The sequence below is a fragment of the Misgurnus anguillicaudatus genome, chromosome 12, assembly GCF_027580225.2.
Source record: "Misgurnus anguillicaudatus chromosome 12, ASM2758022v2, whole genome shotgun sequence".
In the NCBI taxonomy this organism is placed as follows: domain Eukaryota; kingdom Metazoa; phylum Chordata; class Actinopteri; order Cypriniformes; family Cobitidae; genus Misgurnus; species Misgurnus anguillicaudatus.
The window spans coordinates 26,847,686-26,864,439 of record NC_073348.2 but is presented as its reverse complement, the minus strand read 5'-3'; the positions used below and the strand labels follow the sequence as shown (position 1 = coordinate 26,864,439).

General features: G+C 38.3%; 2 protein-coding genes across 2 annotated transcripts; one reads left to right on the top strand and one right to left on the bottom strand.

Moving 5' to 3' along the window:
• The first annotated feature begins 561 nt into the window (after positions 1-561).
• On the top strand, positions 562-6,730 carry kpna7 (karyopherin alpha 7 (importin alpha 8)). The gene is made up of 10 exons (XM_055208520.2): positions 562-737; positions 814-954; positions 2,084-2,169; positions 2,253-2,521; positions 2,951-3,033; positions 3,295-3,558; positions 4,010-4,243; positions 4,725-4,907; positions 4,983-5,129; positions 6,596-6,730. Exons 1-10 carry the CDS (start codon positions 672-674, stop codon positions 6,683-6,685), a joined length of 1,563 nt encoding a protein of 520 aa, XP_055064495.1. The 5' UTR covers positions 562-671; the 3' UTR covers positions 6,686-6,730.
• A 541-nt stretch (positions 6,731-7,271) lies between these two features.
• chordc1b (cysteine and histidine-rich domain (CHORD) containing 1b) lies at positions 7,272-16,715 on the bottom strand. The gene is made up of 11 exons (XM_073874243.1): positions 16,434-16,715; positions 15,968-16,017; positions 15,317-15,373; positions 14,691-14,845; positions 14,447-14,550; positions 14,279-14,337; positions 13,470-13,529; positions 13,232-13,348; positions 12,941-13,060; positions 8,651-8,713; positions 7,272-7,805 (listed from the first exon to the last, which is right to left on the bottom strand). Exons 1-11 carry the CDS (start codon positions 16,495-16,497, stop codon positions 7,641-7,643), a joined length of 1,014 nt encoding a protein of 337 aa, XP_073730344.1. The 5' UTR covers positions 16,498-16,715; the 3' UTR covers positions 7,272-7,640.
• Between the last annotated feature and the right edge of the window lie 39 nt (positions 16,716-16,754).

Below are 16,754 nucleotides of genomic sequence, written 5' to 3'. Positions count from 1 at the left end.
CTGTTTTAGAAAAACATTTAATGCTTGCCCCCCCTTTTTTTTAAGAAATCAAAGTGAGCATGTCACTATAATCGAGCTTTCAGACATATTATCAAAATATGTTTGCCTCTGTAGAAATATTAAAATTGCAATCAATACATATCAGGCACAGATCGGTACAAATCTAATTGAACTTTTGTTTTATTTCCCCGAGCAGACACATATAAGTTTCCTTAGAGAAACAAAGAAAAATGAGAACGGGCAAAGCCAGCAAATATGCAGGTTTAGGTATCTAAAGGATTTGTGAGAAACAGCACAAAACTACAAACAGCGCATGTACCTACAGATGGCCTCTAGATGGCACTGGAACACAGATGTCAATAAACATTTTTTTTTAATTGTTATGCGCATGCAAACATTTTTTTTATAAAAACAGTTTATTCATATTTTAATACGAATAGCGGTTGACATTTATCGTTATGAAACTTTTCATATGCACAACCATCTAACCTGTTGCGTCGTGGGCATCAAATTAATATCACCTGTTTATAATTGTGCTTATCTACCTATTTAATGCTCTTGGCAGGTGGTAGTTTGTTGTTGGATAGACTCCTTGCTTATCAGTTTGTTGGGAGTTTTTGTAAAAGCTTACACGGTGTTATCGGCATTAAGCAACTTTATCAAGTGCCAAAATGCCTACAGAAAATTTGTCTGATAAACGAATGTCTAAGTTCAAAAATAAGGGCAAAGAGCCGACGGTAAGTTGTCATTCTGGTTATCTTTTCACGGCGAAATCTGTGTAATCCTTCACGAGCTGTATGTGTGTGTTTACAGAAAATGCGCGACCGCAGAATCGCTGAGTGCGTTGAGCTCAGAAAAGCTCAAAGGGTTGAAAGTATTTTGAAGAGGAGAAATATTTCGTCCCATGGAGATGAGGAACCTCTGTCACCTGAGTTTAACACTGACAACGAGCAGGTGTTCATTCATAAATTTTCTCTTACATTTTAAGTTACTACTTTGGTTAACTCTTACCTTACCAACTTAAACTTAAATTTTCCCTTGTTACTTGTTTGTGGTATTTTTACAGACTTTTATTGCTTTTACTTCGTTTTCGGGCCAATGACGTGACGTTAATTATTTTGTGTCCGTGTGGTTCAATTAAATGTAAAAGGGTTAACATTTCAAAATAAATTAGTAGATTAGGCCTACTTGCATACTATTTTTTAGCATCAAGTCTAAAATTTCTGGTTTTATTTCATTTTAAAATAATAATTGGGGGATAGCAAAAATGTCAGTGTGGTGTAACTAATGTTTTTATTTTTAAATGAAAAATAAATCCATAAAAGTGGAATAAAATGTAGCCTGTTATCATCTAGTTTAGTGTAATGATTTTTTTTACTTTTTACATTTGTCAAAGATTCTTTCGAAAACTGTTTTCAGCATATGTCTGGACAAATATTACAAAAACATTCATTTACATTTAGAAGTGACTAAAAATATTTAAATTGATTTTTTGGTGATTACGCTTACCTGTCATCAAGGTGGCTAAATTATTCAATTTCTCATTCTTTGGTGCAATTGGTGGTTACACCATTTGACATTTTCAGGTCCATTTAGTCTTAACTTTCACAAAAATGGTGCAAATGTAATTTTTTATCGCATAAAATCAACATAAATAAACTGTGTATGTGCATTGAAATATCCCTGAAGCATGCTTTTATCTTGCCAAACCATTTTTGTCACTATACTTTTAACTCACTTTTTAACTTTTTATTTGCAGTTACCTTTTTTATTATGTAAACCGTTACTTTTACTCTAAAAATGCGAGGGTTATATTTAAGGAGCCCCTAAAGGGACATGGAGCGAAAATTAAAGTTTAGTCACGTGCGAAACTAAACTTGGAAAATAAATTCTGCACATGAAGGCTTTGCGTGAGCACAAACTAAACTTTAGATTTTTTTTTACCCCAATGTGACCTGTTTCTCCCTTTTTGACACAACCATGAGTTGAAAATAACATTTTTTTTTTAAAATCTTTTTAATCTCTCTATATACATTTTTCTTACTAATTTGTGCAATACTCATGCAACTCTATTTCTGTCAAGATCATATCGGCCACGATCCTAGACATCGTTGCAAATGTGAACAGTAATTGTCCAGAAAGTCAAAGACAAGGCTGTCAAGCAGCTAGGTACAACAATCAATCTAAATCTTAAATCAATCTTAATTTTCTTCAAACCTCCTCATCACCGACTGTCAATTTAATCCATACAGGAAGCTGCTGTCCCGGGAGAGGAACCCTCCTCTGAAGGAGATCGTTGAGGCGGGACTGCTGAGTCGCTTTGTGGAGTTTTTGGGGAGGCACGATGATCCCACTCTGCAGTTTGAGGCTGCGTGGTCTCTCACTAATGTCGCATCTGGCACCTCTTGGCACACACAGCAGGTGGTTGAGCATGGAGCGGTGCCAGCCTTCATCGCCCTACTGGCTTCACCAATGCTGAACATCAGCGAGCAAGCTGTATGGGCTTTAGGCAACATTGCTGGTGAGATTACTTTACACTTTCGGAAGAATCGGAGGAATGTTAAAATTTTTGTCGGGACCATCATCTAAAAATTTGTACCCTACTGAAAAAATGCTTAAAACATCCTAAGCTGGTCTTCCAACCTGGCCAAGTTAGTGTTTAGTTGGTTTTACCTGGTGACTGTGCTAAAACCAGTTTTGTAGACCAATTAAAAGCTTAAGGTGATTAAAGCCCTATCCCATTTTTTACCTCTTACCCATTAGTTTTGCACGTTCATGTGTGCGTAAGGGCTATCCCAATTGGGCCTTACACTTACATAAAGGGGTAAGATGGAGAAATGGGATTGGGCATTAATCTATTTTCAGCAAACCACTGTAGTAAACTTATTAAATCCAATTTTAATAGTACTTTAACAAATTTTGGAAACTACTTGTTAATATTTCTCCACAGGTGATGGTCCATCATATCGTGATGCACTGATCGATTGTGGTGTCATTCCTGCGTTGTTGGCGCGACTCACACCTGACGCCCCAGTGAGTATTTCCTAAAACTATATATATTTGCAAGATACTGCAGTTCTGTTACTAAGAATGGGGAGGTGCAATGCTCCGTATGGCTGCTCTAGTCCAAAGTTCCACCTTCAAGAAAACTGATGATTTTTGCAGTCTGGCTGCAAAATGCAGTCACTTTCATTAACCAAATTCAGCGTTTCTTCTGGAAACACAATCCTATCCAAAGTTGCATAAACTGTCATCTAAAAGTGCAGCATATAACCCCCTATATTTTTTTTGTAGGTTGGATACCTCCGCAACCTGACGTGGACCCTATCAAACCTTTGCAGGAACAAGAATCCTTTCCCGCGATTCAGTGCCGTCCAGCAAATGCTCCCATCGATTATTCAACTGCTTCACCACAGTGACAAGTCCATACTGTCTGATGCATGCTGGGCCATTTCTTACCTCACAGATGGACCCAATGAGCGAATTGATGTAGTGATAAAGACTGGTATCCTTTCACGATTGGTTGAGCTCTTGGGTTTTGAGGAACTTGCAGTGGTGGTAAGTACAGTAATGTAACCATTGAGCCATAATATAAAATCGGCAAAAATTGAGGTAGATGTGCTGCCATATTGGTATGCCCACATGTGGTACTTGATAGGAAATCATTTATTGTAAAGACTGCATATCCATTAACACTTGGGTTAAGTCTGTCTGTTAAGCCCATAAAATGTGACCCTGCCTATGAAACCTATCATGACTTGCCAACAATATGAGTGTCAGGGATGTCAAATTTCTTTAAAGACCCAAGTCTTGTTCAATTGATCCGCACACTGGGCCATTCTAGGTTAACACATTAGCTGTCAGCTGTTGTCGTCCTCCTGTGGTTAAGCATACCAATATTGCTGGTCGGTGGCTTCACTACCTGAATTTTATCTGCAATCGTTTATAGACCCAGTTCTTAGGATGTCTGGAACAAACTGTTCGTTTCTCTCATACTGGTACACTCTAGACCCCAGCCCTGCGCTCTATTGGGAACATCGTGAGTGGCTCAGACCTCCAGACACAAGCGGCCATTGATGCAGGTGTGCTGGGCGCTCTGCCCCAGCTGATGCGCCACCCCAAGTCCAGTATACAGAAGGAGGCTGCTTGGGCCGTCTCCAACATTGCAGCTGGGCCCTGCCAGCAGATTCAACAGCTCATCACATGTGGCTTACTGCCTCCTCTAGTTGATCTCCTAAAAAATGTATGCTGTAAAGCCTTGCTTAGTCTTGTAACTTTGTCCCCATATACAGTAGTTGCCTTTAGGCTATTAAGAATTGGTAAATCTGAGGATCACACAAGGTCAGATTGATCAGCAGTCCCTGGGTCACTTTAAAGAGTAGTTTTGGTTCAGTTCGCAAAAGGTATATCTGATGCCTTTTGTCAAAACCGTATAAGACACACTTTGAAGCAAGTGGATACTCAGTTTGTCCAAAAAGTCTGCATGTTTTCATTTTTGCAGCTACGCCACTACTTTGATTTGAAAATCAAAGGCGCTAGTGCCATATCCCAAAGGCAATGCGCTATCCTCATCCGTTTACAAATGCTTGTGGTAAACACTGCTAATATTGGAACTAACTTGTGTTTAAAATTCATAAATGTGTTTGTGCGTTTTGAAGAACATCAGCTCTGGGCTAAGGGGTCTGTTTTCGATTAAGCTTTGCAGATAAACTGTCTGTTTGCAGGGCGATTTCAAAACCCAGCGAGAGGCTGTCTGGGCGGTGACCAACTACACAAGTGGTGGAACCGTTGACCAAGTGGTACACCTGGTCAAATGTGGTGCTCTAGAGGCAATCTTGTCTTTACTTCAGGTTAAAGACACCAAGACGGTTCTGGTGATCCTAGATGCCGTTAACAATATCTTCTTGGTGAGTCACAGTTTCTGTGTGGGATTGTAAGTCCCTGTAAAGAATTTGCTAGCATTACCTTTGCGTCTTCCACAGGCTGCCGAGAAACTCGGGGAGGTGGATAAACTCAGTTTGTTGGTGGAGGAAGTGGGCGGACTGGATCGAATCGAATTCCTCCAAAACCATGAGAACAATGCGGTGTACAGGGCTGCTCAGGCTCTCATTGACAAGTATTTTAGTGAGGTGGGCATTGCTTAATTGGGGGGGGTATTTGTAGTGTTACTACTGTGTTTCTGATGTTTATGTAATGCTAAGTCGCTTTCCTCTTAAGCTCGGGATACACTGCACGATTATTGGCTGTCCCAGACGAAAGATTGCCATCGTGAACCTATCGGCGCGATTTCTGTGATCGTGGCTCTTCATCGGTGGTCTTATGTCGTACAATAAGAGAGGTTCAAAGACGGCCGTTTTCCCGGTCTTGCGTCCAGGGATGGCCTACGATGGTTTTCTGACAGTGTCAGAGATTCGGCATGATCACCGCACAGTGTGTTTGCACTACGACCTGCGTGCCGGTATTTGTGTACCGCGAGCGCATGCTGGTGACATTGCGCAACGTGTGACGCTGCCGCCAAAGCTTCCGTGTCATCATCGTACAGTCTACATGCCTCTCGTGCCCGAGTTTGAGCGATACATGTCGCACATTGTGATAAGGTAATGATCTTATAAGAGGACAAAAATCGTGCAGTGTATTCCGGGCTTTAAAGGGATACTCCAGCCCAGTCCTTCCCAACCCAGTCCTACGTGGCACCCCTCCCAGGATGTTTTAGATGTCTCCCTATATAAAACGCCTAATTTAACTCATCAGCTTAATTGTGCGTTTTGGGAGGAAGCTGAAACCGTTTTTTCATTTAAGGAGAGATCTTAATCATCCTGCATGGGAGGGGTGCCATGTAAGACTTTGTTGGGAAACCCTGCTCCAGCCAAATATCAAAGTTACCCCATTATTTACTCGCCCTCAAGCACTCAGAGATGCACGTCTTTGGACGTTACTTTGGTAAATGCCCTTGTTCCAAGCTTTATAATGATCGAAAACTAGGATCAGGGAACATCTTGCTTTAAACCCCCCAAAAGTGCATTCATCCTTTAGAGGTAATCCACACATTTCCAAGGGGTTAATAAAGGTGGTCTTCTGCAAGAAAATCGCCGTGATTTTTGTAATAACTTTAACCGTAATCTTACAGTAACCCCATCTTGGACTTGGAGCATAGTGAGGGTTGATTGCATCAGTACGTTGCTCTGTGACCCTCGTGAATCCAAGATGGCGTCGTTACCGAAAGCTAGTTATTGTATTGGTTTATAAAAAATCCATATTTCAAATCTCATCAGTTACCCAAAAATACCTCTAACCCCTTGGAGCTGTGTGGATTACCTCTGTTAATGACAAAATAACTTTCTTTGGTGTTTAAAGCAAGATGATGTTCCCTGATCCGTGTTTTCTACTGTTAAAAGACCTTTAAGCTGTCCATCTTTCAGATGAACACATTCTGAGTTGTGTATCTCAGATTGCTTGAGGGCAAGTAAATCCTGGGGTAATATATGACTGAAGTATTGCTTTAAGGGCTATTTGCAGATGCATTTGGACTTGACTTGAGCACCAACAAAACATTCATTAGTTCTGTTTAACTGACTTGCTTTCTCTCTGATTTCAGGAGGGTGAGGATCAGTGCTTGAAAACTGAAGCCACGGATGCAAACTTTGTCTTTGGCGCATCTGATGTGCAAAAGAAATTTGACTTTTGACTTGTTTTAGTACGTCTAAATGGAATAAAGTGTATTTTTGCAGTATGTCAGTTTCATTTTATTGTCTGTGGCAAGGGGATTCTAGTGGTTAAACACCTTGAATAGCAGGCATTGTGGCTACATTTATACAATAGAAGTGAAAACTTAAAAGGAAATATTAGACACACAGGAACCTGACAAGAAAGCAAAATTTGAAGTTATTTTAGGCTTTATGCCATCAATGCTGTTGTCATGAGCCAAAAGTTGAGACATGTCTAGCATCTCAACACGTGCTGGTTTAATATCTATTCATTGCTGCCTTTGCAGTGCAACGGCTGCTATAAATTTGACAAGAAATTGCAATTCGGTATGCAAAAGGTTAAAGCTATCCGAGTGGCAAGTTTTTAATGTGTTTCTCTGCAAAAATATTGACTTGATTCCTAAATGCTCACCCATATTTCTTTACTCGCTATAACCGGACGTCGCATTTCTTCCATAGCTCTAAATAAGACCATATTTAGCAATGCTGCAATGACAGATTACTTGAGATTAAAAACAACTGTAATGTGAAATGCTTTATTAGGACTGTTTGTCAAATAAAACAGCCTTTTGTTGATGGTGTGCATGAAAGGGAGCTTTATTTAAACCCTAAATATGCCTTATACAATAAATATTTTAAAATCTGGACAAATAATCGCTTTCAGAATTTACATAATGCGTTCATGCTTTATTCGTCAAGAGAAAGGATGAATTCCTAGACTAATTCAGAGCTGTATCTCACAATACCACACACTTGAAAATAAAGGTGCTTAAACGGCTCTTCATAGCAATGACATAATAACATTGTCAAGGTTCTTCTTGGTAGGAACCTTTTTTGAAACAGAAAAGTTCTTCAGATGTTAAAGGTTCATTATGGAACCATTCAGCACCTTAATTTTTAAGAGTGTACACTGTGTCATTCTTAAAGTCTCTTATTTTAATCATCACACTCATCTTCACTGTCGATAACTTTCTCCTCCTTCTTTGGAGGAACAACGGGTGGTAGATCCAGACGAGCCCACGACATTGGTTCCGCCTTCTTCAACATAATCTCAATTTTGGCAGCCATCATATTCACAAAACTTTTGCTGGTGTCAATTACCTTAAGAAGGGTACAAAAACGTGTTACAGAAATGATATAGAAAACATGGTGCTTATTTTTAAGTTCTGGCTCAAAGTACCATAAAGATCAACTATGTAACATGTTAAATTTGCCACTTTGTTGGTATAAGCAAAAATGTGCCATTTTTGGGTGTCTTTTTAAATGCAAATGAGCTGATCTCTGCACTAAATAGCAGTGCTGTGGTTGGATAGTGCAGGTTAAGGGGCGGTGTTATCCCCTTCTGACATCACAAGGGGAGCCAAACTTCAATTACCTATTTTTCACATGTTTGCAGAGAATGGTTAATCAAAACTAAGTTACTGGGTTGATCTTTTTCACATTTTCTAGGTTGATAGAAGCACAGAGGACCCAATTATAGCACTTAAACATGGGAAAAGTCAGATTTTCATGATATGTCCCCTTTAAAAGCACTTTTTCTTCCAGGCGAATATACTGTACGGAGTAAGCCATTCATAAGTTGATTCAAACAAAATCAATTGCGGCTCTGTAATGATATCAAAACAAGAATTTGTGTGTATTTTACAAGTTGGAAAATTCGTATGAATTTGTACGAAGTGAATTGTACAAAAACATACGATTATCATAAAAAATAATAACAAAACCCCATCCCCAACATCACAGGGGTAAAAACAGATCGTACAAATTAGCCACCTCGTAAAACGTGGCATCATGTATTGCCATGAAATGGCATTGAACTGTGTTTTTTATTTGAGCAACATGAGTTTGGGGTGGGATCTGTTTGTCTGACCAATAGCAAAAAAGAAAGAAAACCTAATGAAAGTGTTGTTTTATAGTTGCTTTAAAGGTTTGCACTAAATACTCACCCCCCACAAACTTATCTGCTGTTCAAATTCTTTTTCTCCTTCGAATAAAATATGGATTTTGAGCTGTAACAAGAAAAATATATCATTTTAACTAATTTAATTAGAAAAATATATATTTATATAATTAATTTTATATTTATATATAATATAAATTATATATAAATATAAAAATGTATATACACATACAAATATTTCTTAAATATATACATACACAGTACACAAACTTTTATTGGCAAACGATTAGTTGCGACTAATCGTTAGGCAAGCCCTATTTGGTAGACACTTTTATCCAAAGTGACTTACAAAGTATACACTTTTATCAATATGTGTGTTCCCTGGGTTGAAACCATGACTGTTTGAGCTGCTGACACCATGCTCTACCACTAAGCTATACAGGAGCACACCTAGCTAGTTAGTGAGTAGTGTGACCGACTAATCGATTGGTGGGTGTTAAGGAACGCCCGCATATTTAATCAGACAGCTTTCACAATCATAATCAGATGCGTTTCTCTGCGATAAATAGACAATACAGTCCTTCAATGGGAGAACGAACAAGTCTTGAACAAATAAATAAGCAGAATAATAACTTTTTATTGCACATTACAGATCTGATAGAGATCGAAAAAACCTATCCTGGATAGAAACGATGTACTTCAAAGTAACCTGAGTGCTTGGGCTCACAGGGCGATCATCCCCGCTGTGTGTTAGATAAGAACCACTGCGTGCATGCAACATTGAATCTACGACATCAAACAGTCTGGAGCTTTTTTCTACAGACATCAAGAGCCAAAGTACCAGCAACAGACTTCAGGAGAAACACAGTCCTTTAGGTTAATTCCACAACACAGCAGGAATATACCTGTGGATTCAGCCTACCAAGGGCACACTCATACTACACTTAACCGGACTAAACCGTACTCAAGTGCGATTGTCCCCCCTGCACTCACGCTACACTTTATCATTCGTACCAGAATATTCTTGCATCATTAAAAGATAATAACTGGAAGATATGTGCGATGGAGTTCTTCATAATTGTGAGTTTATGGCTTATTAGGCGTCTTTGAAATCAATCGATTGATTGGCGTATAACATTAATGCAACAAGAGAGTGATTGCAGAATAGACTGCTCCTAATATGCTTTGAACACACACAACAGGCAATGTCCGACAATGAATGTTTTTAATCAGTGCTTAATACAGTAAAGCTGTAAATTAGTGGAATTAAGTTTTATTGTGTTTACGTTAAATGCGGTAAAGCACTGCATGAAAAATGCTTTCAGAAAAAGCTGCGTCTATAAGCATTTAAAAACTGGGGCGTGCTGCAGCTAACAATTTAGATTTTTTGTTGTTGATTAATCTATTATCAGTATTTCAAACCTTTTAAAATTATTTTCTTAAAAAAACTTTACCTTGTTAATTTTAACATTTTCAGTATAAATAAAAATGTAAAGCGCAATCAACACTTTACGTCATAAAGCACCATTAATGCCACATAAAATTCTGCCTAACACTGTGCAAAAAATACATTATAAAGGCATAATAAGCAGTAGGGGATACAATGCTGGATGTGACTTTTATTTTGAAAATGCAGTCCTTGGGGTTTACACATCTACGCAATAACGCTTCTATGCGTCAACATTGGTTTACGAAAATAGGCGCATTTACACGTACACCCGCTATATTGTCTGTACACGTAATGTGTAAAAAATTTGATCGTTTGGTGTGCGAAAATAATGTGATGCGTCAGCACATTTCATGCACATCAACATAATCAAACATGTCGATACAATGTCGATCAATAACAAAAAAATAGCATGGGGCTACAATGCTGGATGTAACTTTTATTTTGAAAATGCAGTCGTTGGGGTTTACACATCTACGCAATTACGCGTCGACGTCTGTTCACAAAAAAAGGCGCATTTACACGTATTCCCGCTATATTGTCTGTACGCGTAATGTGTAAACAAAAAATCGACTGTTGGGTGTGTGAATGGGTCAGCACATTTCATGCATGTAAACATAATCAAAGATGTCGATACAATTTTCGCAGACGACGCATCTTTGCAACCCTATTGTGTTTGTTGAAACATACTTCAAAAAAAATATTACGAGGCTCTTTTCCATTGCATAGTACCCCACAATTTGATTTGGGTCAGGTCGGGTCAGCTCACCTCACTTTGGCTTGATTAGCTTTTCCATCGAGTTTAGTAACACTTCAAAGTGGGAGGGATTATAGGCTAGGGCTGCAGCTATCGATTCTTTTTGTAATCGATTAATCTAGCACTGAATCGATCGATTAATCGAGTAATCGGATAAAAATTTTGTTTGTGTTTTTAAACAACCAAAACAAATAATGCATAACGAAAATGACGTGGCTGTAAAATGTTCAAGCATTTGGCTTTTATTTCTAAAAAAAACTGAGGTATTTGGCTCCAAAAAATAAGCCTATTAATTTCAAAGTTTATAAGTGCCAGTGCCAACAATTAAGCACTTTAATTTATTAATATGCATAACAGGTTTCATGCTGTAATCTAGCACTGACATCAAAGTAAATATCTGGTTTATGTACATTTCTACACCTGCAGCATTTACCATTAGGCTACTAACATGTAATATATCATTTCTGGGGTGAGCCTATTTGCTATGGTAACAACTTGTGTGTGTGCGCGCACACGTGCACCTGTGTTTCTGTGTGCACGCGTGCTGTGCTTGACGAAGAGTGACACCCCAGTCAGACGTTCAGTTGCTTCATTGCATTTTGGTACGGCAGAAAAACATACATTCCTTTTCAATAGAACGCTGGATTTGGTTTGCATCACTTGCATTGCGGTGCATTTTAGGTTAAGAATCCGTTCGAAAAAAACGCGTTACGACATCACGTCCCGCTGTATACAGTGAATGCATGCTGAAATTATTGTTGCGTGGCTACATAAAAGTTTAAGCATATGTGATGCACTCGCGGGAGAGAGAATAACTTCCTTATGCTAAACTCCAATAAGACAGAGATTATTATTATGGAACAAAATATGTCAGATTACAAGTTGCCCATAAATGATTGCACTGTAGAGCCGTTTTTTTGGTACACACACCTGTAAAGTGCATGCGTGTTTGTGAAGGGGTTCTTTTTTAAGCAATTGAACGTGAATACGAAAACATCAAAGCTAAACATCATATCTAGTCAAACCGCATAACGACATTGCTACAAATACAGTATGGGATTAAAATCAGCGAAAGCTATGTTACCTTGTTTCATCGACGCTTGGTGAAACAGCAGTGGATGTTTTTGGTTCAGATGCTGAATGTAATGATCCCAAACTTTAAACATTCTCTCTCTGCCGTTTATGGACATATTCGCTCCGCCATCACGCCAACTAAATTCAAAATGTACCACGCGCTATGATGTGCTTCCTGAACATTGAACAACGGTCCGTGTGAATCAGATCTCGGCGCGTGTAGTGCGCGTCATAGGAATTTAACGAGGCTTCGAGGCAGAATTTTTGCCTCGAGGAATTTTTTGAATCGAGTAAATCGAGTAACTCGATGAATCGTTTCAGCCCTATTATAGGCATGTTGTTATATTTGCTCTGCCTACTGCTGTGACATCATACAAGTGAGAGCGTTGTTGTACATCCCCATACATTTATTTATTTCTCAGTCTCCCACAAAATTAAAATTGACCACCACAAATAAATGTTTGCACATCGCGTTTATCACTACCTCTGTATCACATGAAATTTTCTGTACAAACACCCATGGCGTCAGTCGATGCTCCTCTGATCCTCATTTAAGTTACATTAAAGCTTATATGCGGACGTGCGCGTTGCGAATGTGCCGCCACAAACTGCAAGTTTGGAAAAAAAAAACTGTAATGGTAAGATTCTCAACCTGTGGATGTTTTTCATCGCTAAAAGGGAGTTTGGGAACTTATAGCAAAGCACAAATGACAACATGTTTACTCGAGACAGTGCAAGCTAGCATGAAGGTAAAGCTAATCTTATACATTATAGCGATGCCGCTGGTAGTGACGATTCTCTCAGACCTATCAGTGATCTACAGTGTATTCATATCACGTTTTGTTATTAGCTCGGATAGCCTGGAAGCCCAAGCAAGGTGGTACTAAAAAAGTATCGGCTACTACGTATTGCACCCAGTGGAAAAGCCCCCAAAAGTAAGCTGACCCAAACCGTGGAGTACTATGCAATGGAAAAGCATCATTAAACTCGACTATTAGCAATCACAATCGTCAACTATTTGTACGTTGGACAACAAACGTTATGGCACATCTACTCACCACAGTGCTGTTCCCTTCCACCGAGCTCAGTTCCGGTATTGAATTTTTGGCATAAATGGAAATGATGACCTGACTTCCTGTTTGGTGCCAGTCAAACCGGCACGGCACAACCTTCTTTCCCTGTACATACATATGAACAAAACCCCACAATTAACAACAAGATTGGTTTACTTATATGATGAGCCATTTAGAGGCATGGAAATGCAGTGCCTTTGAGGAATTAGCGGTACTGTAATAATTCGAAAACGGTAATAGTTCGTGTCTCCAATAAAAATGAAAAGGGAAACCTACTGTATCTTTCTTTCTCCACTGATGCTTTCCATTGGTACAGCCCTCCTGAGACAGAAAAGTGTTGAAGTCTGAGGTTTTCCTCTTACAGCAGCTCCAGTATTTCATTCCTTCATGGAAATTGATAAAAAAGAAGCACTTAATTGCAGACTCCACGGACGTGATATATCAGAGATTGCTCAGGCAAAACTTTTCTAGTAGTATTAAATTTTGATCAGCAGCTAATTTACCCTTCATGGAAGATAGGTACACCGGCGTGATACAAGCACATCTCATCATCACTGGCTGGTCCGCTGAACGTCTGTGAAACAGAATAACGTATATTAGGGATGTACCGAAATGTCAGCCAATAAAGAAAATATGGATGGAAATCGTTAATTTAACATCAGATAAAAGAATCTTTGACACATAGACAAAGCAGCGTGCATGTGAAATTATGCTGATTTATTCATCTTTAATGTAGGCTAAACATTGACAGATGCTATCTTGCCAGTAAACAGCTCTTGTTTGATGGCATATGCACACTATCTTGCATATCAAGTCGGTGGCGGTGGGTGAATCCAGATGAGGATGACGGTCCAAATCGAAAAGCGATCACATATTCTGTTTACATCTGCGTTTCCAAATTGTGTATGAACAGTCCGTGGCAAAATTCAAATAATTAAAATGAACAAATATTTGTGTTTGCGGTTTCCCCAGAAGCGATAGACGGGCAAGATACTGGCTAATTAAAAAAGATCATTACTTATTCACAAACAAATTGTGTATGCTTATGCATTACACTCAGAAAGAGACGATCACAATGAAATGCATAGTAGTTACACAGATGTACAGATACAAGAATAAGTTATTTAAAGAAAGTTATAGTTAAAAAGAAAAATCACTGTGTTCAGTTTTCCGCATTAATATTGTGTGTGCCAAAAAACACAACTTTCTGAAACGGAGTACAGACAATAATTTTTCGATTCAGTGCTTTACAAATAAGAAACCTTTTTTTAATGACAGACTAAAGAAACTTAAGTGTACCATGAACAGAAGAGGATACAGTACCTTACCGCAGCCTCCATTTTTACAAGACGTCCCTATCTTAATTTCATCACTCTCCTCTTCTATAATAATAAAAAAAGAAAGTAAAATGCATCAGAAAATAACGACAGATATAAAGAGAAAACGAAAGACACAAATGCACACAAGAAGGATGTGGAGAGGTGTCCTTACCTTTATCCACCGGTGCATTTTCATCTGTTAATTTGAGCTTTTCTAAAGCCTGTTTGAGTGAAGGAGAAATCTTCTTCTGCAGTGTTGAGAAAGGCTCATCTGAACTACAAAGACCATAACAACAGCTGTCATTTCTCCTATAGAGGATGTGACAAAGAGGGTTTTGGCTGGGAAGACTATCAATAAGAATGCATTGTTCTTTATGGTATTGTAGCTTTAATGCACAGATGAAGGTTCTGACTACCTTGGTCGCTGGATTGATTCGAGAGGTTTTGGTGCTTGGATGATGCATTCATCAAACTTTGGTTTATCGTTTGCAGTCTTATCAGCAGTGGATTTCACCTCTGGTTTGACTGGCTCAGCGGGCTTCTCTTGATTATGTGGACCTTTCGTGCAACCCTAAAAGACAGTTCAATTCAAAAAGGCAGACAAACTCCTTTACAATGATTCAAACCATGAGTGCATTTTTAAATTATGCGAAAAACTAATCATAAATCTGCTTATTATAAAATTCTATTTTTATGCATTACTTTGCATATCAATTAACCAGCTGTGCAGAAAACAGCATTTAAATGGGATTTGGAAGTTTGTCAGGTTACTCGCAGGCAGTGATGTCACTGCCTATAGTACATCTATTCATTCAAAAAGCCAGTGAAACATGAAACATCCCTTGTTCTGTTGTCAATCTAAAGATTTTTCCAGAAAATTATGCTGTGTCAATAATAGCTAAATGAAAAAAATTTGGAAAGCCGCTGTGTGGGGGAACAACTGATTTTATTGTGAATTTTACAAAACTGTAATGGGTTGCATAGGGGCTGATAAGAACATGCAATACAGTATGCCTTATATTCAATGTACTGTAGGACTTACAGCAATACTGAGGAAATCCGAAAAATCAGTTGTTCGTCTTTTACAACAAGACCAACCCTGAAAGACAGCACAGAACAGAAATAGTTTTAACTCAACAAGCAGCTCATTATTAAAGAAAAACACAGTTTTTTTATATTTTACTATGTTCTTACCTCAACTTAGATGGTTTAATACATACCTATATTTTTTAATGTGTGTGCTTCATCTATGCACAGTGCAGAGTGAATGTATTAGCATTTAGCCTAGTCCCATTCATTCCTTAAGATCCAAACAGGGATAAATTTAAAAACTACCAAACGCTTCCAAGTGCTGCAAACTAAGTGTTCTTCCGCCATACAGTATGTTTCTCATTTTTATCCACTTCGCCACGTTTTATTTTTTGCCACCATATTTACTTGTGTAAAAATTATAAATAGTGAAAACATTTAAGTGTTTGGTGGCTTCTAAATCCATCCCTGTTTGGATCCTAAGGAATGAATGGGGCTAGGCTAAATGCTAACAAATTCACAACGCGCTGTGCAAAGTTGAAGTGCATGCATTGAAAAAAGATAGGTATGTATACATTTGTCTAAGTTGAGGTAAGAACATAGTAAAATGTTAAAAACGGTGGTGTTTTCCTTTAAGTAAATAAATGTAATCCAATCTCCATACCTTTAATGCATCATGAAACACTGGAACTCCAGGATGGTATGTGCATGCATCTGTATATGAGAGGAAATGACAGTCAATGTCAAAATATAGCTTTGTAGGTAAAGTCCAAAAATATTTTGAATGTTTCTAGCATCTTTAAAACCAAATACATATTTAAATTTATATATATATATATATTATATATTAGAAAAGAAAAATTTAACACACCGACACTAATTCAGAAACTTTGATTATATAAGACAGTTCTCTTTAAACATCGGTAACCTTAAAATTATTGTAATAGCAAACGTTTCAATAAAATGTACACGACACTCTTTAAACAAACATCATAATGTTTCTTAAATAATACATCTTTATCAATAAATGTAAATCAGACATACGGTTTTTAAACATCACTGGTTTGCTTATTCAAATGTACCCTGCTATCTATAGCAAATCGGCTAACTTATGTTTTCTAAAGTCTCACCATCTGAATTGTTCTCAGGATCAAAACGTTGCCCGCAACCTTTGTTATAACACAACACAGACATGATGTTTACAAAAACACAAAAGTATTTCTCAAACGTGCTCGAGAGGTTCAGGAATTATCTGAAGTCTTTACTAGCCGCTCAACGCTGCTTCCCGTCATGAGGTCCCTTCCGGAATCTTTCGTCACTTTCCGCAACTGTTCGTATGCAGCCTCGGCTCTACTCGTGTCTTTTCGCAATATGTCGAGAATAGTTAGAATAGTCGTATCACAGAGCTTGTATGCACCAACCAAGCGCGAGCTATTATCAGAAAAGCCGCA